The sequence below is a fragment of the Natrix helvetica genome, assembly GCF_964273705.1.
Source record: "Natrix helvetica genome assembly, chromosome: 1".
Classification (NCBI taxonomy): domain Eukaryota; kingdom Metazoa; phylum Chordata; class Lepidosauria; order Squamata; family Natricidae; genus Natrix; species Natrix helvetica.
This window is the reverse complement of record NC_138548.1, coordinates 1,440,909-1,464,059: the sequence shown is the minus strand read 5'-3', so window position 1 is coordinate 1,464,059 and position 23,151 is coordinate 1,440,909. Positions and strand designations below refer to the sequence as shown.

Below are 23,151 nucleotides of genomic sequence, written 5' to 3'. Positions count from 1 at the left end.
AATTTTGATCACATGGCTATGGGGATCCTGCGAAAGTCATAAGAATGAAAAACAGTCATAAGTCACTTTTTTCAGTGCTGTTCGAACAGTTACCAAATGAACTTAGAAGTCAAGGGCTACCCGATTATTCATTCATTCATTCATTCATTCTTTCATTCACGCACGCACATATTCATTCCTTCATTCCATTTCTATGCTGCCCATCGGCCCATCAAAGAACTCCTGAGGGAAATCAAGGCTTGTGGGTGGAGAGCTTGGTTTGAATGATTAAGCTGTTGCAACCGCCACAGAAAGTTGCTACCGCCAGTGCTTGATTATTGTCTGCCTCGCTTAGCAACCATTCCCATTAATGACAGTGATGAAACATTAACTTTGTGAGATGTCCTCGCGTTTACAACCTTTGCTTTACAGATCGCCTGTAAAGCAAAGAGCAAAGAAGGGATGAGGTGGCTCAGTGGCTCAGATGATGGGCTTGTCGATCAGAAAGGTTGGCAGTTTGGCGGTTCAAATCCCTGGCGCCGCATAACAGAGTGAGCTCCCGTTCCTTGTCCCAGCTTCTGCCAACCTAGCAGTTCAAAAGCCCATAAAAATGCAAGTAGAAAAATAGGAACCACCTTTGGCGTTCCGTGGGCCGTAGGTGTTGAGTCATGCTGGCCACATGACCACGGAGACGTCTTTGGACAGCGCTGGCTCTTCTGCTTCGAAACGGAGATGAGCACTGCCCCCTAGAGTCGGGAACGACTAGCACACACGTGTGAGGGGAACCTTTACCTTTACCTAAAGCGAAAGCCGGATCCTAAGAGCACGGAGGGTTTCACCTAAGACAACCAGAATTCCTTACTGTGTGCATTATACTTCCTTAAAAAGTACAGGTAACTTTTTTTCTTCCTCTTTTTCTCCCCCAAGGATTATCCACAACACATATTATTATTCCATGGAGCTCTACCAGCCGTTTTTCGGCTACTACTTCTTAAACGGCCTTCTGATGGCTCTTCAGCTCCTCCACGCCTTCTGGTCCTACCTGATCATTCGCATGGTTTATCGGTTCATGATCTGTGGCACGGTAAGGGCAGGAAAGGGGGCACCTGGGCAGGTAGGTGCGTGTTGGGGAGGAGGGAGAGGCCTACAAACTGCTAGCACCTCACCCCAAACGCCAGCTGCATCAGGGAGGAGACAACTTCCTGCCAAATGTTTTCCTGGCTGTAGAAAGGAAAACTCTGCTTAACGTCCGTTACTGAATCGAATCATTGTTTTCCTGTCTTCCTGCCGACTTTGCCATCCAAAAGATATTGAGAAATGGAGCTGGCCACAAGAGGCCTTAATTGTGGGTTTGGACAATGGCACATTGCGGGAAGAGAATCATTACCAGCACTCTTGCTATGGCCAGGAGCTATTCTGGCCTAGGCTTCCGGAGAAAGCATAAATCACAATCTTAGTCCCCCAAACCCTCTTTTATTGATACGGATGTGAATTATGGTCAAAGTCCGCAAGGCTTCACAAACAGTCCACGAAGATTCCGACAGACGTCTGCTCGAGTTGCCACAGTCTTTCAGGGGAATGTTGAAAAAAACAGCCACCTGATCTCCCTGGGAATTCTGCCAGAGACCTAATGGCCAAATGCAGATCGAGGCCAAACTTAGCACAGCATCTACTCTGCACCATTCCCCCCCCCCCATTTTCTCACCATAGAAAATAGAATAATAGAAAGGGTGGCAGGCCAGAGACCCAAAAGGAAAGATGGCTGCAGGCCTGACACCACCCCAAAGATTTCTGCCTTCCGGTGGTCTCCAGTTCCTCCTTTTCTCTCTTGCAGATGGAAAAGGACCTTCGGAGCCACTCGGAGGCCAGCGAGGATGAGGTGAGCCACCGGGAGGCGGCACAGAAAAACAGCACTCTGGATCCCCAGCCCAACTGCCCGGCGGTCATCCGGAGAACGCCTCTGCAGACGGATGGCGGGAATCCCCCTTCCGGCGTTCCCGCCAAAGCCAGTTAGCCCCAGCCTGCTCTGCTCCTCAGCGCTGCTCTCTCCCCGGCCCTGACCTCTGACCTTCTCCTAGACCTGGAAAGGGGGGGGTCATCGTTCAAGCCCAAAGCTCGCCCCCCCACAGCCCGACTCCCGCCCCAAATTGTGTGCCCAGTTCGGTCTCTCATTGCCAGATCTTTCAGTGGCCCTCCGAAGCTCAGGGCAGCAAGAAGCTGCAAAACCTCTCCAGAAGATCGGACGCAATCCTGGTGGAATCCTCTTGGAGGGGGGGGAGGGGAGCAAGGGGGGGCAGCCCTGAGAAGAAGACAATGATTCCCTGCCCCACCCCACAAGCAATGGCGGAGTCTCCTGAGAGCCCCGCGTTGGGCAGGGGGAGAAAGAGGGTGAGGAGATGCGCGTGAGGCATCAGCCTGGGAATGGGAAGACTCGCCGTGCCGAATTCGCCAGCATCAATTCACTGTTGCCAACTCTCCACGGCCAATTGGCCAACAGGAGAATTCAGCAACTCAATTTAATTCAAATCCCTTCCCTTCTTTCTTCCTTAACTGCATTACTTCCCCCCAAAATACAAATCTGGAATGGTTGAATTCCCTGCCTCCTCTGTCCTGCCATCCCTATAGTATATAACCTATGATTGTGGGTAAGGTAGCCTTCTCCTACTCCAGGAGGTTTTCTTAGTGACGTCGCCGGGGTAAGCCCTGCCAATGGTCCTAAGTAGCAGCGGCTTTGCAAAGAAATTAGCTTCAGGGCACCATTTCACAGGGGTCTCTTGGGACCATCGTCATTTAACGACCCCATAATCCCTTGCAGGGTGGAGTCTGGGCAAGTGAATAGAGCTGAGTGTTTTAATGGCCGGATGCCCTTCCCTGTCGCCAATGAGGAGTTTTGTTCGGCAGATATATTCTCATTGTGCCCAGAGAGAGAAATATCTGCCTCTACCAAGGATTGAACTCACAGCCTGCTGATTGTGAGGCGAGAGCTTCCCCTCTAGGCCACCCCACCGCTCCTCTAAGGGGCTCTTGAGATGCAAGAGAAATTATTTCAGCCTGCATTTTCAGAGGACGAAACTTAAGTTGCATTTCCCAAAAAGGAATGTCCACTGCAGTTTCTTCCCACAGAGTTTGCATGTCTTCAAATATTGTAATGTATCATTAAAAAAAAATACACCCCCATATACTGGTATTCCCTGAGCATCCAAAGTTACAATGACCCTGAAAAAAGGGACTTATGATCGTTTTTTCCACACTTAATGACCGTTACAGCATCACTGTGGCCACATTAGCAAAATTCGGACACTGGGCAACTTGACTTGTATTTATGACGGTCGTGGTATCCCGAGAGGGTCACGTGATCCCCTTTTGCAACCTTTCAAGAAGCCAGATTCGCTTAAAAACAGGGTGACTAACTTTATCAATGGCAACAATTCCCTTAACAAACGCTGGCAAGAAAGGTTGTAAAATGGGACAAAACTCGCTTAACAAATGCCTCACTTAACAACAAAAATATTTGGGTTCCATTGTGGTCATAAGTCGAGGACTGCTTATACACACATACATACACACATATATATGTCCTGTCCTGTCCTGTCCTATTCTAGTCTATTCTATATTCTATTCTGTTCTATTCTAATTTTCTATCTTCTCTCTATCATGTTGACCCAGGGATGCCGCAACAGTCATTAAGTGTGAAAAAGAGTCGTAAATCATTATTTTCAGTACTGTCATAACTTCAAACGGTCACTAACAGAACAAACAGAACACCCTAATAGATGATTAGGAGAGATACGAAGGACGGTTGCAGGAACTGGGCATGGCTAGTTTAATGAAAAGAAGGACCAGGGGAGACATGATAGCAGTGTTCCAATATCTCAGGGGTTGCCACAAAGAAGAGGGAGTCAAACTATTCTCCAAGGCACCTGTGGGCAGGACAAGATGCAATGGGTGGAAATTAATCAAGGAGAGAAGCAACTTAGAACTGAGGAGAAATTTCCTGACGAGTGAGAACAATGAATCAGTGGAACAGAAATTGCCTTCAGAGGTTGTGAATGCCCCAATATATGAAGGTTTTTAAGAAGACGTTGGATAGCTATTTGTCTGAAGTGGTGTAGGGTTTCCTGTCTAGGAAGGGGGTTGGGTTAGAAGACGTCCAAGGTCCCTTCCAACTCTGTTAAATTATTAAAAACTGTTGTAAGTGGACTAACCCAACTTCATCTTAGGTAGATGATCAGGCCTGCCAAATGTTGTTCATTCAGGATGACTAAGTGCTGGGACAAGGCTAATATGCCCCCCCCCTCACCTACACATTATGGACGCATAGATCAATCATGTCATCATTGTACATTGATTAATTACATGCAAACGTACTTGCAAATATATTAAAAAGAGGACAGGCACTTCTGTAAAAAGATAATAAAAGCATTGATGCAAATTAAAATTTGGTTTGGTGATTTTTTTAAAAAAAAAGAATTCCCCTTCGTGGGCTCTGGCTGCACAAGTGTTCCTTCTAGTTTGGACCGGTTCAGCCCAACCGATAGTAACCTGGCGGGCTGGGTCACTGGAACCAGCAGCCACCCAGGCCTGCCACGCCCCCGAACCTGTTCTTCTACGGCGGTGCCATCTTCATTTTCAGTTCAGCTCTAACTCTAACCCCCCTCCCCACCCTGGCACTGGGTTCGGGAGTCTGACGGAGCGCTTGGCACAGGGAAGGCGATGGGTTTGTTGGCTTTCAAGTGGTGTTTTGAAAAGGCTCTCTCTTCCCATTCCCTTCGCCACTCAGCCTTCCTTCCCGTAAATGGAGGGCCAGGAGAAGCCCGTTTGATGAATAAATCATGACTTAATAATAAAGAGAGATTTCAAATCAAAAGGGACCTGGTACATCCCCCCCCCTTCCCCCCCACACATTTTGGCTCTGGTCCCGTTTAAGTTCTGGGAAAAAGGGGCGGCGGTGGATTGAAAAGTTTGACCACAGAGAAGATGGATAGAAGACAGGCTAAAGATACAGAAGGATCTTGACAAACCTGAACATTGGGCACTATCTAATAAAATGAGATTCAATGGTGAAAAGAGACATTTAGGCAAGAAAAAACAAAATGCACAGGTACAGTATAGATGATAACTTGCTCAGTAGTAGTAACTGTGAGAGGGATCTTGGAGTCCTAGTGGACAACCATTTAAATATGAGCCAGCCGTGTGCAGCAGCTGCCAAAAAAGCCAACACAGTTCTAGGCTGCATCAACAGAGGGAGAGAATCAAGATCATGTGAAGTGTTAATACCACTTTATAATGCCTTGGTAAGGCCACACTTGGAATACTGCATTCAGTTCTGGTCGCCACGATGTAAAAAAGATGTGGAGACTCTAGAAAGAGTGCAGAGAAGAGCAACAAAGATGATTAGGGGACTGGAGACTAAAACATACGAAGAACGGTTGCAGGAACTAGGTATGTTTAGCTTAAGAGAAAGAAGGACTAGGGGAGACAGGATAGCAGTCTTCCAATATCTCAGGGGTTGCCACAAAGAAGAGGGAGTCAAGCTATTCTCCAAGGCACCTGAAGGGCAGAACAAGAAGCAATGGGTGGAAACTAATCAAGGAGAGAAGCAACCTAGAACTGAGGAGAAACTTCCTGACAGTGAGAACAATTAATCAGTGGAACAGAATTTGCCTCCAGAAGTTGTGAATGCCCCAACACTGGAAGTCTTTAAGAAGATGTTGGATAGCCATTTGTCTGAAGTGGTGTAGAGTTTCCTGCCTAGGCAGGGGTTGGACTAGAAGACCTCCAAGCCCCTTCCAACTCTGCTATTGTATTATAGAGGAAAGAAAGAGGAGAGAGCAGGAATGGCTAACCTTTTTGTCTTCGCGTGCCGAAATTGTGCGCACATGCCCATACCCGTAATGCAATGCTCCATGCCCATGCCCGCGTGACCCCCTGTGTGCCCTCCATGCATAAACATGACATACCCCTGTGCCCCGATTTGGGCCTCCCTGGAGCCTCCTGGGACCAAAACTGGGGGGTGGGGTGTGCTCCCCTGCCCCATGCACATGTGACCCCCACCCCTCTGCATGCAACTCCCGAACATGCTGCCTGTCTCCCACATGTGCGGCAGAGATCCAAAAATCAGCTTTGGCCCGTGGGAGGCGCATGCACAGTGGAGCTGAGCTGGGGCGAAGGCTGGCCTGCCCACAGGGAGGGTGGCACATGTGCCATAAGTTTGCCATCATGTGGACAGAGGTCTCGCAAACTTCAGACCGAACACCCACGGCTCTCGAATCGCAACCACAATGGCGGCCAAACTTTACATCGCTGAGTGAAACTTTGGTTCAGGGAGTCTGGCCCCATTTTACCACCTTTATTGCCACCGTCATTAAGTGAACCCCTGCACGGTTGTTAAGTTAGTCACGCGCTTGTCCGGTGGATCCGGCTTCCCTGTGTGTTGTGGCGGATTGGGGCCTGAACCTCAAAGCAGGCCAAAGCCAGGACGTGAGACCAGGAAGGTGCAAGAGAAGGAGGCTTATTGATGCACCTGAGTCCAGTGTGTTCTTACACCAAAGTCTGAACTGAACTTATTTCGTTCAGGACAGAAGTTTTATACCCTCTTGGAGAGGAGGCGTTCATACAAATATTTGTTTCATCAAAGGAAAGGAGTATGCATTGCATCTTTGTCCGTAGACAAAACATACATTTCACAGAAGATGCAGAAATTATATTTTGCAAGGTTACAGGGAAGTTGAAAGTGATTATTTCAGCAGTAACAGCAGGACTGTGTCAGCAATCTAGACACGCTATGATCTATTAATATGTTTTCCTCCGGCGTAATGTATGTTACACAGACCTTAGTTCACCATGACCTTCCCTGGAAGTGGATTGCAACATATTCCAGTAATCTGTGCAATCAGCCTGAAACAAAAGATATCATTAGTCCTTTAATATGCCAGCTACACTTAATATACCTCCTTGCCTTTCTGACTATTCTTCAGGTGAAAGCAGGGGCTTGCCCTACTCTCAGGTGGACTGGCTAACGTAGGTACGGTCTCTTCCTGCGGCCTCTCGTGGACCTGGTTTGTCAGAAGGAGGCCAAATGGGGAATCGTGGGGGTTGCCATGACCGTCATAAATCTGAGTCAGTTCTGAAGCAGCCGACTGCAAATCACATGGCCGCAGGGGTGGGGCATAAGTGTGAAAAGTGATCGTAAGTGGCCATTTTCTCCCCAGTGCCGTTGTTAAGCGAATCTGGCTTCCCGCATGGAGGTGGCTTGTTAGAGGGTCACCAAAAGGAATCACGGAACACCCCCCCCCTCAGGGACACAGCAACAGTCATAAATACGAACCAGTGGCGGCTGTAAATGTGAAAAACAGCCAGGTCCCTTTTTTCCCAGGGCCTTGGGAGCTTCGGATGGTCACTAAATGAATGTTTGTCCACGGAGGACCTCCCCAACTGACAATCCTCCAACCCCCACCTGCCTTTGAGGAACCCAGCAGTCAACCTGGCAGGTGCTTTGCCTGCTTCCCTTGTGTTCTGGGCTTAGGCAAAGCTTGGGAAGGATTGCAATTTGTGAGAGGGGAGGCGAAACCTGGCTCAAAAACAGTCCCTGGCAGGCGGACCTCGGAGTCCCAGTGGACCTTCCCTGAAGCACCAGCAGCGGCAGCCAAAAAAGCAAATGAAATCCCCGGTTGCATAAACAGAGGCAGAGAATCAAAATCACGAGAAGTCTTAGTACCGCTTTGCAAAGCCTTAGTAAGGCCACACCTGGAATACAACTGCATCCAGTTTTGGTCACCACAAATTACGAAAAAGATGTTGAGACTTTGGGGAAAAGTGCAGAGAAGAGCAACAAAGACGATTAAATGCCTGGAGACTAAAATATACAAATAACGGTTGCAGGATTTGGGTTTGGCCAGTCTGGAGAAAAGGGTGTGTGTGTGTGTGTGTGTGTGTGTGTGTGTGTGTGTGTGTGTGAAAGAGAGAGAGAGAGATGATAGCAGCATTCCAGTATTTGAGGGGCTGCCCCCAAAGAAGAGGGGGGTCAATTTACTCTCTGAAGCACCTGAAGGCAGGAGAAGAAACAATGGATGGAAAATAACCAAGGGGAGAAGCCACCTGGAACTAAGGAGGAATTTCCCAACAGGGAGGACAATTAACCAGTGGAACTGCTTGCCACCAGAAGTGGTGGGTGATTCATCCCTGGAGGCTTTTAAAAGACTGGAAATGGTATGTAGGCAGGAGTGAAATCCAGCAGGTTCTGAGCGGTTCTGGAGAACCGGAAGTGGAAAGTTTGAGTAGTTCGGAGAACCAGCAAATGCCGCCTCTGGCTGGGCCCAGCTGATGGGGAGGGAATGGGGATTTTGCAGTATCCTTCCCATGCCACGCCCACCAAGCCACGCCCACAGAACCAATAGGGGAAAATGTTGAATGTCACCCCTCTATTTAGGCTCTTCTGCCTGAGCAGGGGGTTGGACTAGAAGACCTCCAAGGGTCCCTTCTAGCTTGATTGATTGACCTCGCCAGTGAGCTTCTAACAAGCAAAGTCATTTGGGGAAGTTGCGAATGCTCCAACACTGGAGTTTTTAAAGAGAAGACAGGACAGCCAACTCTCTGAAATGTTATAGGGTCTGCTGCTTGAGCAGGGGGTTGGACTAGAAGACCTCCAGGGTCCCTTCTAACTCTGTGGTTCTGTATTCCCAACACAGAAGCCTTCAAGGAAATCAGGAACCAATTTTGCATCTTGCAACTGTCCTTGCGCTTCAAACCTATTTGTGCAAAGCCTGTCCAGGATTGTAATAGTCTGATTTTTAAGACCCGTAACGTTACGCACTCCCTCCAACTTGGAAGCACCTTCCTTACCTTCTTGAAGCGGATCTACTCCCACGGCGTTGCCCACAGGTGAGAGGAATCCTTAGAGGTGGGATGAAGGTCCTTAGCACAAATATATTCTGGCCGCAGGCGGGTTAATTCATCTTTCAAATCTGGTGGCCTCTTCTGGCCCCAAAGGCATCCCACCAAATCCAGTAAAACTCACAAGGACGTGAGGGCTTCTCCACCACCCAGGTCACCTGCGGTCCCAAAGTGGGCTTTCTTGCGGGGGGAGGAGTGGATTTCCAGAGGGAAAATGGCAGACTACAGGAACCATTTGCGCCACTCAGCTGAACCTGAGGACACTGGGACAAACTCACAAGCGGCCTCAACGACTCTCTAAAAGGATGCAAATGACCAGCTTTGTCTGCCATCTTTCCTTTTTTGGACTTGCCAGACTTTCTAGTATTCTGCTATGCCTTTTTCTATGGTGGGGAAATGGGAGGAGGGATTGTGCGGAGTTAGATGACAGGTAGCCATAACAACATTCTTTCTAGAAAGCCAAGGTCATCTTTTGTCTCTGCACCAGACCAGAACTGGATGGGTGGAAGCTGCCAGCGTGGCAGTGGGAGATGGGACCATGGGGTGGACTTGTGGGTGGGTGGAGAGAAGATCTTTAACTTTCAACTGAATGGGGAAAACTGGGAAGCTTTCGGATCTGGCTTTTCTCAGATGTGCCAACATGGCTCTCTTCATCAATTGGGACTTTGAGGAATCCTTTGCCTCGGACTCTGATTTATTTTTGGATGCTATTTGGAAGCCTGACATCCTTCTATTTCCCACCACCCAGTCAGAGCTGAAGAAGCTTCTTGGAGGAGGAGCGAAACGTCTTCGAAAGAAAAAACCAGAATATCCAGTTGCCTCCAGGGGGAAAAAAAGCACCTTTGGACTTTCTGCTTTTTCTTCCGAAGAGGTTTCTCTTCTCCTCCGAGAAGCTTCTTCGCTTCTGAAGTGAAGTTGAATCGGAGAACTGAACTGAAGAAGCTTCTTGGAGGAGGAGCAAAACCTCTTAGGAAAAAAAAGAAAACCAGAAAGTCCCCGTTGCCTCTTGACCACCCGAAGGAGAGGAATCGCGCCGGAAACTCCCCAAAGGACCAGAGATCCACCCTCAAGGCTGAGCATTTATTGTGGAAGATCCAGGAATCCATTTGGAGAAATAAATTAACAGGAGTTGGAGGAGGTTTCAAGTCGTTCAGGATGAGGTTGCGCCTGCCCCGTCTCGGTCTCTAGGACGCTCTGTCCAAGCTCTCCTTGGCGCCGGGACGGTGGAAGTAGAGCAGTTCCAGGCTGACGGCCTCGGACTCCGCGTCAGACCGCACCAGTTTCTGCCGCCGCGTGCGACACAAGGCGTAGAAGGCGCCAAAGGCCAGGGGTCCCAGGCCCAGCAAGGCGGCCACGATCAGGAAGAGAAGGCGGGTGTCCCCCAGGGCGAAAAGCCCCCCGCGGGGCAGGTAGGAGAAGGAGGGGGAGCGCGGACAGGTGTGGGTGCGCCCCTCGTAGGTGCTGTGGGACGGGCAGGCGCTGCAGTTGTGAGCCGACCCCGCCAGGCAGGTGTAGCAAGAGGGATCGCAGGCGGCGCAGGCTTCCAGGGTGTGCCGGGTCCCGTTGGGGTGGAGAGCTGAACGGGACAAGCGGTAGTACCTGGGCGGACAGTAGGAGAGGCAGAGGTGCTGGACCGCGAGGAGAGGGCTCGGGCATTCTGGGAGGGGGGAAAAAGAGAAGGAGGAGGAGTGGGAGGAGGAAGGGGAGGAGGAAGAGGAGGAGGAGGAAGAGAAGAAGGAAGGGGAGGAGGAGGAGGAAGGCGAGGAGAAGGAAGGGGAGGAAGAGGAGGAGAAGATGAGGAAAAGGAAGAGAAGGAGGAGAAAGAGGAGGAGAAGGGGAGGAAGAGAAAGAGGAGGAGGAGAAGAGGAGAAAAAGGAAGAGGAGGAGGAGGAAGAGGAGGATGTGGAGGAGGAAGGGGAAGAGGAAAAAGAAGAGAAGGAGCAGGAAGAGAAGAAGGAAGGGGGAGGAGGAAGAGGAGGAGAAGAGGAGTACAAGGAAGAGGCGTAGGAGGAAGGGGAGGAGGAGGAAGATGAGGAGGAGGAGGAAAAAGAAGAGGAGGAGGAGGAGAGAAGAAGGAAGGGGAGGAAGAGGAGGTAAAGCGGAGGAAGATCTACCTGTCTGTCTGTTCCATCCATCCATCCATCCATCCATCCATCCATCCATCCATCCATCCATCCATATCTTCTCTCTCTCTCCTTCAATCTTCAATCTATATTATCCATCTATTATCTATCTATCTATCTATCTATCTATCTATCTATCTATCTATCTATCTATCTATCTATCTATCCATCCATCCATCCATCCATCCATCCATCCATCCATCCATCCATCTATCTATCATCCCTCCCTCCCTCCCTCCCTCCCTCTCCCTCCCTCCCTCTCCTTTACAAAACTACCCATCTCCCTCACAAAGGGATTCTGCACAGCGTACAAATAAAACGTTTAAAACGTAAAGCGAATCTCTGGTGTCTGGTGGCAGGGAGTCCCACCGGCTCAGCAGCCATAGAAAAAAAACATTTGTGGGCCGTCTGAGTGATGTGCCCAAGATAAATGCCGAGGGAGGAGACTATCTGCAATTGAGGGCTCAACTGAGAGGCCTCGGGTGCCCTCTGAGCTTGTCTGTTCTCTTGCAGACGTTTCATGACCCAGCTAGGGAACACCATCAGCGCTCGGAGGCAGTGGGGGTTTTGTTCTCTGTTTCTATAGATTCAAGGGGCTCGCCCTCTCAATGGGAGTGGCGTCTCCTGGGCAGTTCCTTGATTAGGCCGGTGCACACACACACACACACGACTCACCCTGGCATGTCCCGTCGCGATTCTGCCGCAGACACTTGGCCCCCCCGGAGGGAGCTGCCAGTCGGGCTGTCATGTCCTCGTCCGAGCCGTAGAGCTTTAAGACCGAGGCCTTGAGGAGCCCTTCGGAAGGAGGCAGAGGGGGAAAGGGGTGAGGCTCCAGAGGGGCAGGCTGGGCATCGCAGCACCAAGGACCGGGGGCCTGGGGGCAAAGGGGCAGGGGGGGTGGGGGCTCTGCATGGGGGCAGAAGGAATCTCCATGCACTACAAACAAACACCGGGGGTCCTCAACCTACGGCCACAACCCAGCCCCAAATTTATGTTGTTAAAGTGAGACAGTGGTGAAGTGAGACTTTGCCCCGTTTCCACAATCTTTCCTGCCACGGTTGGTAAGCGAATCATTGCAGCAGTTCAGACAGCAGCATGGTTGTTAAGTGAACCTGGCTGCCCCGTGGACTTTGATTGTCACAAGCATGGCATTCAGGACACTGCAACCGTCGTAAATATGAGTCAGGGGGCTTCTACGGTCACATGAAACACGGTTGTCTCCTTTTCAGTGACCTGGTGGCTTCCTACGGTCACTAAATGAGGTGTTGTAAGTCGAGGGCTTACCTGGATTGCATAGGTTACCCATTCAAGTCTGTAGACCAGCTGTTTTCTATGGGCTTAAGGGGGGGGGGGGCGTTTTTTTCTCAACCTCGGCCACTTTAAAGCTGTGTGGACTTCAACTCCCAGAATTCCCCACGGCTGACGGGGGAATTCTGGGAATTGAAGTCCACACAGCTTAGAGTTCTATGAGTGAGTGAGTGAGTGAATGAATGAAAGAAAAAGAAGGAAGGAAGGAAGGAAAGGAAGGAAGGAAGGAAGGTCTGCAGTAGACCTTAGGAGATTTGTAGTGTAGTTGGCTGGGGAATTCTGGGAGTTGAAGTCCACACAGCCTAGAGTTCTGTGAATGAATGAATGAATGAATGAATGAATGAATGAATGAATGAAACATCTGCAACAGACCTTAGGAGACTTGTAGCATAGCTGGCTGGGGAATTCTGGGAGTTGAAGTCCGCACAGCTTTAAAGTGGCCAAGATTGAGGAGCATTGGTCTCAACCTTAAGCATGTAGAAAACAGCTGGGAAACAGTCAGTAAAGAGCAAACAGATGTTACACGAACTGGGATCGGATTGCGCGGTGTACCTGTGTTATACGTATCGCCCTTGTTTTCCAGAAGGAGGGTCCAGGTGCCCTGGGGGTCTTCATCCCAGTAGTGGGTGGACATGAACGACCAGTCCTTGTAGCCTTCTCTGCTGGTGTCATAGGGCCTAGCGGTAAGCAGAACATGGGGTTCACATCGAAATGGGCTCCCTCCGTCCCCTCCTTGCAGTTCGTGAGACGCATTAAGAGAAATGTATAGATTGCCCCTGGGGGAGGACAACCCAGCCCTCCTAGAAGCATGAAATATTTCAGGGAATATTAAAAGAGGCAGAAGATTATATTTTCCCATGTAGGAAGTTAAAACCCACCCCTCTGCCGGAAAAATGAAATATCCTGGGAAATATTAAGAAAGCAGAATATCATATTTCCCTGGATAAGAAATGGAGAAACATGTTTTTAGGCAGGAAACGGCCTCATTCTTAATAGCCCCCCCCACTTTTGTCAATGGGCCAATAAAAGGCCTGGGCCAGTCTATTCTAGATAACAAAGCTACAATACAATAGTAGAGTTGGAAGGGACCTTGGAGGTCTTCTAGTCCAACCCCCTGCCTAGGCAGGAAACCCTATACCGTTTCAGACAAATGGCTATCCAACATCTTCTTAAAGACTTCCAGTGTTGGGGCATTCACAACTTCTGGAGGCAAATTCTGTTCCACTGATGAATTGTTCTAACGGTCAGGAAGTTTCTCCTTAGTTCTAAGTTGCTTCTCTCCTTGATTAGTTTCCAGTCCCCTCATCCTCTTTGTTGCTCTTCTTCTCTGCACTCTTTCTAGAGTCTCCCCTTTCAGCTCTAGGGTGATATTATTAAAGCATGATAGTATTAGCCCTTTACCCATCTCACCACAGAGGAAAGGCAGGGAACTCAACCAAGCTTGGAAAGGCAGACAACCTACAAGGGTAGCCCCTGGGAGTCTGACAACCAATCCGAATACATTTCTTATCCAGGAACAGGAAACAAGAGAGGTGGGGCCGAACATGGGGTATAAAAAACCCAGGAACTCTCAGCAAGTCCTTCCCCTCTCTTCTTCTTCACCCAACATCTGGAAGCCTCTGATCCCCCTTTTCTGTTCAGGATCTCAAACCACATGATCCTGTCCACCATTAAACCATCCTTGCAAGTGGCCTCCATGTTTCCATTGTCTTTTTTGCCCCACTTGGAGCTGAACCCAGAAGTTCATTTCTTCCAACCCCCCCACCCCAAGGAGAAATGGAGAAACATGTTCTTAGAGGCAGAAAGTAGCCCCCAACCTTTCTTAATAGCCTCCAGCAGATGCCTGAAGTCTTTAGAGATGGAGATTTTGTGCCCATTAAGAAAGATTGGGCCAGCCTGCTCCCAAACAAAACACCTTCAGTCTCCAGGGGATGGGATTAAGAAGGACAGGGCAGGACCTTTAACCCCACCCATTGAGAAAAGTGGAAACAACACTTCAGGTCCAGTAAAAAAGGCAGTCTGGAGGCAACAGGTGACAGGATAAAATCAATGATACATGCTTGACTAGACTTTCTCTCCATTAGTTTCCATTCATTGCTCCGTGTCCTGCCTTCAGGTGCTTTGGAGAAGAGGTTGTCTGTTCAGCTTAAACCATGTGATCTTGTCCCCCATTAAACCGTCTTTCCAAGAAGCCTCTGTGTTTCCAGGGTCTTTTTTCTCCACTTGGAAAAACTGAACCCAGAAGGACGTTTTCTTCCAACATTTTCTCAAGAGAGTCAAGGACATCTTGCCCTGCAAGGACTGGAGTGGGGTGACTGGGAAGCATCTCCAGTTGGGACGGTGCATGGATTGGGCCAAGGGATGGACACGTGGGAGCAGGGGAAGGGGTTTGGGCTTTCCTCTGGGTGGGGAAACCCTGGGAGCTTTCAGATTCCCAGATGTGCCAATGTGACATCTCTAATAAAATGGGACTTTGAGGAAACTCAAGCTTCGGAAGTTTTATTCCGTTGCGGGTGTCAGTTGGAACCCTGACAGGGAGGGGACAGGTTCACCTGACGTCCACCAGGGTGGAGGTGGTTCCCATGGGACTGGTCAGCGAGATGGCCAGGTCTCCCCTCCGGCTGTAAGTGAGCCACAACTGCACCTGGACGTGCTCCAGGGAACGGATGCCTCGGTTTCTCCTCTGGAGGCACGGGGAGGACGAGACGTTCTGGGAGACGGACAGTCGTGAACCGATGGCCCTGGCGGAAGACGGAGAAAGGGGGAAGGAGGCTCAGCTCAGGAGGAAGGGCCTAAATACAAAATAGTCCTCAAGGTCAGGTTTCCTAAAAATGCCCTAATTGATTCATAAGCATCGAGCCACGTTTTCAATACCAAAACCAGTGATTTACTCGGAGTGCCGTTAGGAAAGATCTGTTTGCAGTAAAGCCTCTGCTTTGCTTGATTTATCTCTGAACTTTACCCCCGGTCCTTCCCACCCCTCAGTCTGTGTCATAAATCACATTACCCTATAAGATGCCACCCCTCCCAAACCGGCTACAGTAATCTGAGATCCAACTCCAGCCGACAGTATGCATGGAATGCACTCCCTCCCCATTCTGTTTCCATGACAACACTGAGTGTTGACACTCGACTTACGACCGCAACTGAGCCCAAAATATCTGTGGCAGAGTTGTTAAGCGAGTTTTGCTCCATTTTATGGCAATTGTGAAGTTAGTAACCTGGTTGTGAAGTGAATCCAGGTTTCCTAAGGATTCCATTTGTCGGAAAGTCACTAAAGGAATCACGTCACCCCAGGGACGCTGCGACAGTCATAAATACGAGTCAGAGGCCAACCAGCAGAATTTTGATCGCGTGACCATGGGGATGCGGCAAGGGTCTTAATAGAATAGAATAAATAATAGAATAAATTTAATTTGTTAGCCGCTCCCTCTCCAGAAGGACTCGGGGCGGCGTACAATAAAAGTGTAAAGGCCGTCAGAAGTCACATTTTTTTCCAGGACCTTTGTTAACTTCGGTCACTAAAGGAAGCGTTGTAAAGCCGAGGACTTCTGGTAGTTTTGCAGGAGAAAAGTCTTGCTAGATTATGAGCTCTAGAATCTATCACGAAGCCCATGGTCAAGGGGAAGGCCAGGGTTCCCCTGTCCAGTCAGGTCCAACTTTAGGGGGTGGTGCCCATGCATTAGGGTCCAGTGTAAACTGAATTCTAGAAAGTGGTTGTTGGGTGTGTATCAGGAGAGTGATAGAGAGAGAGAGAGGGAATGAGAGAGAGGGGGGGGGGAATGAGAGAGAAAGAGAAGGATTGGGACAGAATGTGAGAGAGAATGAGCGAGAGAGAGAAAGAAAGAGATTGAGAGAGATTGAATAGAAAACGAGAAAGAGAGACTGAGAGAGACTGAGAGAAAGAGATTAAGAGAGAGAGAGAATGAGAAACAGAATGAGTGAGAGAATGACAGGGAAAGAGAATGAATGAAAAAAAGAATGAGTGATAGGATGAGAAAAAAATGAGAAAAAGAGAATGAGAAAGAGAGAGAAAGAGATTAAGAGAATGAGAAGGATTGAGAGCGAAAGAAACAGAATGAGAGATTGAGAGAATGGGAGGGAATGAGAAAGAAAGAGAAGATGAGATGAGAAAAAGAGAAAGGGGGAATGAGAAAGAGTGAAAGAAAGAGAATAAGAAAGAGAAAGAAATTAACAGAGAGAATGAGAAGGATTGAGAGAGAATGAGAAAATGAGAGAACGAGTGAGATGAAAAGAATGAGAGAAAAAGAGGATGAGAGAGAATGAGAGAAAGGAGCGAGAGAGAGGGAATGAGAAGGATTGAGAGAGAATGAGAAACACTATGAGAGAGAGATTGAGAGACTGAGAGGGAATGAGAAAGAGAATGAGAGAAAGAGAGAAAGAGATTAAGAGAGAGAGAGAGAATTTCTTACCTTGCTTTGTAGACCATCTGAATGAAGCACTTCCGCTGAGGCGGAGTCCTCGACCACCTCTTGGCCATCTCCACCAAGCGCCCGCCGTTCAAGAGCCCGTACCCGTAGTAGTGGCTGACTGAGAGGAGAAAGAGCTGCTCAGGGAAACTGCCCTCCGGTTGCCACCCTGGCAGAGACAGCGGGCAGCTTAACCACACAGCCACAGATAAACGGGGGGGGGGGGCCTTCACACCCCCGGGGGGCCCAAGGGGGGAGCTTCCCCAGGGGAGGAGGGGCACGAAAAGCCCCCTTCGACGGAAACTTTGTGGCTGCCATCTTGGTTCTTTTGCCGCTCTTATGCCAGACGGGGAGATTCAGCCGGTTCGGGCCGCTGCTTCTTCAGGCGAAACGGCAGTGACCGTCTGCTGGTGGGCCCACCCACCCACCTGCCCGCCACCCCCTCCTCTATCGCTGAGTTTTTGACGTCGCAGGCATGTGTGGACGGCACACGCAAGCGAATTGCCGTGTTTTGTGAGGCTGCACGCATGAATGGCTGGGGCAGGCACGCTCACATTTCTGATGCTGGGCGAACCGGTAATGACAGTAAGTGAATCCCATCTCTGTGTTTTACACACGCACACACCCCGGTGTACACACACACACACACAACACACACACACAAACACACACACAGAGCGGTATACACACACACACACACACACACACACACACGGGTCTCCTGTGGTTGTGTTTGAGGACCCTGCCTTCCCCACCTGAAAGAGGGCAGGGGTCTTCCCCAAGAACGGCTGGGCCCAGCCTCACCTTTGCGCCCGACCCCATTCAGGACCCAGTCGTCTGCCTGCAGGTGAGCTGGGCTGGAAGCTCTCACCACCAGGTGCTGCATGTCCCTCCAGGTCAGGGCTGGGCTAGAAGCACAAAGGGAGGGGAGGGGAGGGGAGGGGGAGAGACCTTTGCTATAAGGTCCGTCCTGCAAGGTGGGAGGGAGGGGGGGCAGGTTCCCCCAGGTTCCTCTGACCACGCAGAATGGAATAAAAAGGTAAAGCTTCCCCTCGCACATATGGTATGTGCCAGTCGTTCCTGACTCTAGGGGGCGGTGCTCACCTCCGTTTCAAAGCCCAAGAGCCAGCGCTGTCTGAAGACGCCTCCGTGGTCATGTGGCCGGCATGACTCAACGCGGAAGGCGCACTGAACACTGTTCCCTTCCCACCAAAGGTGGCTCCTGTTTTTCTACTTGCATTTTTTTTTACCTGCTTTCCAACTGCTAGGTTGGCAGAAGCTGGGACAAGTCACGGGAGCTCACTCCGCTACACAGCACTAGGGACTCGAGCTGCCAACCTTTCTGATTGACAAGCGTGTGATTGGTACACATATCTGTGACATGGACAGCCGGTTGGGGGTAGCGGGGAAGGCAGTAGGCTAGAAAGCAGGAGACGGGGAGTTCTAGTCCCACTCAGCCAGGAAAGCTAGCTGGACGACTGGACCCATCGCCAGGAGAAGGTGAGTTCTAGTCCCACCTCAGCCATGAAAGCCAGGTGGGAGACTTGGGTCAGTCCATCCCTTTCAACCCAACCCACCTTACTGGGCTGTTGTGAGAAAAAGAAGAGGAAGGTGTGTTGCATATGTTGGTCACCTTGAGTCATTTGTCAAAATAATAAAGACGGGATAATGTAACATAAGGCAAACACAACATAAACATAACATAACTTAAGCTTAACACATAATAGAATGTAACATAACATAAAACAGAATTTAATATATCCATATAAAAGTGTGTGCGTGTGTTCCAGCATAACTCTGGAATGCCTGGAGCAATTTCAACCAAACTTGCTAAACAGATGATTTACTCTCCGGAGATGAATACTGTGGGGGTAAGGCACCCCTAACGCCCCTCGGTGGGGTGGGGGGCTCCTGTTAAGATACAGCCTGTTGTGCCTTAAAATGGCTTCTACTGTATTGCCGTAAAATGGCTTCTACTGTACAGCGCAGTGGTAACGTGAAACATAACATGCAACATAAACACAGGCTCATCTGAGAAGCAGCATTGGGGACCTTCTCTGTTCCTTCGCCCTGTCTCCTTCCAGAAGGCCAGTTTTAGGCCAGTGGTTTTCAAGCTCGACCATTTTAAAACGTGCGGACTTCACTTCCCAGAATCCCCCTTGGACTGGCAAAGGCCCCCTAAAAGGCACTTACTTGGCCTCCAGAGCCAGGGCAATCAGGCCAGCTGCCAGGGGAGCCGAGGCGGAGGTGCCCGTGTGACTGCCTGTGCAGGTGTGTCGCAGGTCTGTGGTCACCTGGAGGGAGAATCAAACAGCATCGAAGGGATGGACATGAAGAGCCTTTTCCAAGCCTTATTCCACGCAAGCCTCTAGTCCTCAGGCGTGTGACTATGTCTCTCCCCCCCCCACCCCAACCGGGTCAGCGGCTACGCTGCCATCCCACTCTTCCTCCTGCGGTTGTATAAGGCCTAACTGCTCGTGACTTCCTCAGGGCTGCCAAGCAAAAGGAAGGAACCCCTGTTGTCCAGAGATGGAGCTCTCACCTCAAAATCAGGAGGTTACGAGTTTGAACCTAGGTAGGGGCAGATGTAGGACCTCCTACTTAGGCAGGGGGTTGGACTAGATGACCTGCAAGGTCCCTTCCAACTCTGTTAATCTGGTCTTCTAGTCCAGCCCTCTGCTCAAGCAGGAGACTCTACACCAGTTCAGACAGGTGACTGTCCAGCCTCATCTTCTTAAAATCCTCCAGGGATGAAGAGCCCACAACCTCTGAAGGCAACTTCTGTTCCCCTGCTTAACCGTTTTCACTCTCAGGTTCAAGTTTCTCCTAAATTCCAGATTGCTTCTCTCCTTGATGGGCTTCCACCCATTCTCTCTCTCGTCCTGCCTTCTGGTGCTTCGGAAAGTAAATTGGCCCCCTCCTTCTTTCTGGCAGCCCTTCAAATATTGGAAGACTGCTATCCTGTCTCTCCTAGTCCTTCTTTTCCCTAGGCTGACCATAGCCAAATCCTGCAACTGTTCTTCATGCGTTTTAGTCTCCAGGCCTTTCATCCTCTTAGTTGCTCTTCTCTGAACTTTTTCCAAAGTCTCAACACCTTTTTTTTTGTAATGTGGCGACCAAAACTGGATGGAGTATTCCAAGTGTGGTATTACTAAGGCTTTATAAAGTGGTACTAAGACTCCACTCCTCAGTTTATGCAACCCAGGATCGTATTAGCTTTTTTGGCCGCTGCCCGCCCAGTGCTGGCTCATGGGGAAGGGATTGTGCACTAGGACCCTTCAGTTTCTGTGGTTGAGCCAGGTTTCCCCTCCTCTGTCCTTGTCCCTTTGGCCTTTTCCTGCCCAGGTGCAAAACCTTGCGTTTCTCCACATTAAATGCCGTCTTGTTGGACAGGGCCCAGCGTTCAAGTCTGCCAAGATCTTTCTGGATCCGGAGCTTGTCTCCTGGGCTGTGGGCTCTTCCTGCCAGCTTGCAAAGGTGATGAGCTCCCCTTCATCTGTGTCATTATGAAGATATTGAAGAGTTCGGGGCCTCAGGTGGAGCCTTGGGATACCCCACTCCTCACTTCCCTCCATGTCGATGTAGTCCCATTAAGGTACCTGTCAACCCGCAAAGCATCCCTGGACTGCTCTCGAGTTGCCATGGGAAACCGATGAAACGGCACGGCAGCAAAAGACAGGTGGACATTCCAGACTTATCTCTCTGAAGGCTGTCTCCCAGGGTTACTTGAAGCAGCCGGAGGGGAGTGATCTCTACAACCCATGAAATGGCCCCGTTGGCAAATGTGATTGATGACACCCTGGGATTGGGGGGCGGGGGGGAGAGGGGAAACAGGGTCATGATTGGGCCGTAAATTACGTGGGGTCAGAGCTGGCTTCACTTGGGAATGTGCGGACACGAAGGTCCTAATAACTGGATGTCTTTTGACGCCTGGCCTCCGTCTTTACCTGTCCCTTTGGCTTTTTCCTGCCCAGGTGTAAAAAACTCACTTGTATCTTTCAGGTACCTTTCCCATTCCAGTGGAGAAGGAAGATATGACCCCTTTGCCCGCCCTCCCACCCTCCGTCCGAGAGTCTCACAATCTGCTTCTCGCCCTTGGCCCCGCTGCTGTAGGTGGCGGTGAGGGTGGAGGCACAGGCCTCGGTGTACCACGGCACCCGGCCACTCTCGGTGGTGCTGCCCACAGATAAGGTGTAGATGCTGTTGGTGTAGCCGTCACAGTTGCAGTTGTCCTTCCGGAGGCCGCCGTTCCCGGAGGCCCAGACGAAAAGGGAGCCCAGCCCTCCACGTCCCTGCGGGGAGAAGGCGGAGAGAGGAACCTCCAGTCAAATGCAGGAAGTCCTCGACTTACAACGGTTCATTTAGCGACTGTTCCAAGTTTCCACCCCAGTAAGAACAAACTGGTTATTATGCGATATGGCAGCAATGGCGAACATTTTTTGGCTCGTGTGCCACAAGTGGGGGGAGCGCGGGGGGGTTGTGTGCGGGCGTGCTGCACCCATAATGCAATGCACGATCCCCCAGTGCGCATGCATGCACAACGTGCGATCCCCCCATTTTTACATGCTTTTTCGCCCTCCCCAGGCTCCAGAGGCTTTATAGGAGCCTGGGGAGGGCGAAAAGAGCCTCCCCTGACCCCCCGGAGGCCCTCCGGAGACTTCAGGGACCGTCCAGAGGCTTCCCTGAAGCCTTCGGAATGTCTAAAACCACCCTCCGAGCAAACCGGAAGTGACTTTTAAATGTTCCGAAGGCTTCAGGGACCGTCCGGAGGCTTCCCTTGCTCGGAGGGTGGTTTTAAGCATTCCGAAGGCTTCAGGGAAGCCTCCGGACGGTCCCTGAAGCCTCCGGGGGGGGGGGGGAGAGGCTCTTTTCGCCCTCCCCAGGCTCCTATAAAGCCTCTGGAGCCTGGGGAGGGCGAAAAATAGCTTTTAAAAAGGTGAACTCAGCTGGCCAGCGCGCACAGTCAAATGCAGGAAGTCCTCGACTTAGAACGGTTCAATTAGTGACCGTTCCAAGTTTCTACGCCACCGAAAAATGGCCGTTTTTCTCTTTTTCTAAAGTTTCACACTTTATCACCAGCAGCATTAAAATTAATGTGGATTAAAATTCAATATTTCATGACACTTTTGGGGCCCTTGTGGTTCACTCCGGGTTTAGTTCCAGTTTAAGACGAAACTTCCTTCCTTCCTTCCTCCCTCCCTCCCTTCTCTCCCTTCCCTAACTTTGCACTTTTTATATACTGCTTCACAGAGCTTTACAGCCCTAAGTGTGTACAGGGTCAGCCTCTTGCCCGCAACCATCTGGGTCCTTGTTTTAACGACAGTGGAAGGACGGAAGGCTGAGTCAACCTTGAGCCGGTGAGACTTCAACAGCTGACAGTGAAATGCAGAGCTAACCTGCAGTGCTGCATTCCAACCACTGCACCGCCATGGCCCCTTCCTTCCTTCCTTCCTTCCTTCCTTCCTTCCTTCCTTCCTTCCTTCCTTCCTTCCTTCCTTCCTTTCCTTCCTTCGCATTTAGATTTATATATCACTTTTCCAGCCCTCTCTAGGTGGTGTACAGAGTCAGCCTCTTGCCCCCAACCACCTGGGTCCTTGTTGTAATGATGCTGGAAGGACGGAAGGCTGAGTCAACCTTGAGCCGGTCAGGATTGAACCCCTGGCAGTGGGCAGAGTCAGCCTGCAATGCTGCATTCTAGCCACTCTGCCACCGGGGCTCTATCGTTGTCCCATTCCAGAACCTCAATCCCCCCAAAGGAGAGGGCGGCAAGCGCAGGGACCCCCTCCACCCCCCTCTCACATTGGCTACCCCCTTGCGGAAGGCCTCTCTGGCCAGGACCCCCGGGCCGTCCACCGTCTTCCCGTCATCCTCGGGACCCCAGCTGGCGCTGTAGATGTCGATGTGCTGCGTCTGGAGGCTCAACGACTGGGCCTCCACGATATCGTTCACGTCGCCGTCCAGCATCCTCACGCCTGGAAGGAGGAGGAGAAGGAAGCAGGAGACGCTGGGCAATTTTTTTCCCTTTCTCTGGGCCGACAGGCAAAGTTTGTTCTCAGCTGCTATCGAAGTTCAGAATGGAATCACCTTCCTTCCTTCCCTCCTTCCGTCCTCTTAAGCTGTGTGGGCTTCAACTCCCAGAATTCCCCAGCCAGCTAGGCTACAAATCTCCTCAGGCAGTGGGCCTCAACCTTCCCAAGGCCCCAGACCCTTTAATACAGTTCCTCATGTTGTGGTGACCCCCAGCCATAAAATTGGTGTCTCGGTTCCTAAGACCATCGAAAATACGTGTTTTCTGATGGTCTTAGGCGACCCCTGTGAAAGGGTCGTTCGATCCCCCAAAGGGGTCCCGACCCACAGGCTGAGAACCACTGTCCTAAGGTGTGCTGCAGACATTTATTTATTTATTTATTTATTTATTT

The 23,151-nt window shown here is 50.4% G+C and overlaps 2 protein-coding genes across 6 annotated transcripts in view; one reads left to right on the top strand and one right to left on the bottom strand.

The window, feature by feature from the left end:
- The window catches only part of CERS4 (ceramide synthase 4), a 29,191-nt gene extending 25,300 nt beyond the window's left edge, over window positions 1–3,891 (top strand). Inside the window, exons 10-11 of one of the 2 annotated variants that reach the window (XM_081935583.1) lie at window positions 907–1,063; window positions 1,814–3,891. In XM_081935583.1, coding sequence (XP_081791709.1) covers window positions 907–1,063; window positions 1,814–1,993 — 337 coding nt within the window. In that variant the 3' untranslated portion in view covers window positions 1,994–3,891. The remainder of the gene's footprint in view (window positions 1–906; window positions 1,064–1,813) is intronic. The other variant, XM_081935582.1, reaches the window with a different exon arrangement.
- A 6,039-nt stretch (window positions 3,892–9,930) lies between these two features.
- PCSK4 (proprotein convertase subtilisin/kexin type 4) overlaps window positions 9,931–23,151 on the bottom strand; it is a 28,224-nt gene continuing 15,003 nt past the window's right edge. For 2 of the 4 annotated variants that reach the window (XM_081935581.1, XM_081935578.1), the window contains exons 7-15: window positions 22,532–22,704; window positions 20,812–21,024; window positions 18,926–19,026; window positions 17,537–17,640; window positions 16,736–16,853; window positions 14,855–15,043; window positions 12,855–12,979; window positions 11,670–11,900; window positions 9,931–10,528 (exon numbers count right to left, since the gene is read on the bottom strand). In XM_081935581.1, coding sequence (XP_081791707.1) covers window positions 10,056–10,528; window positions 11,670–11,900; window positions 12,855–12,979; window positions 14,855–15,043; window positions 16,736–16,853; window positions 17,537–17,640; window positions 18,926–19,026; window positions 20,812–21,024; window positions 22,532–22,704 — 1,727 coding nt within the window. In that variant the 3' untranslated portion in view covers window positions 9,931–10,055. The remainder of the gene's footprint in view (window positions 10,529–11,669; window positions 11,901–12,854; window positions 12,980–14,854; window positions 15,044–16,735; window positions 16,854–17,536; window positions 17,641–18,925; window positions 19,027–20,811; window positions 21,025–22,531; window positions 22,705–23,151) is intronic. The other 2 variants (XM_081935579.1, XM_081935580.1) reach the window with 2 other exon arrangements.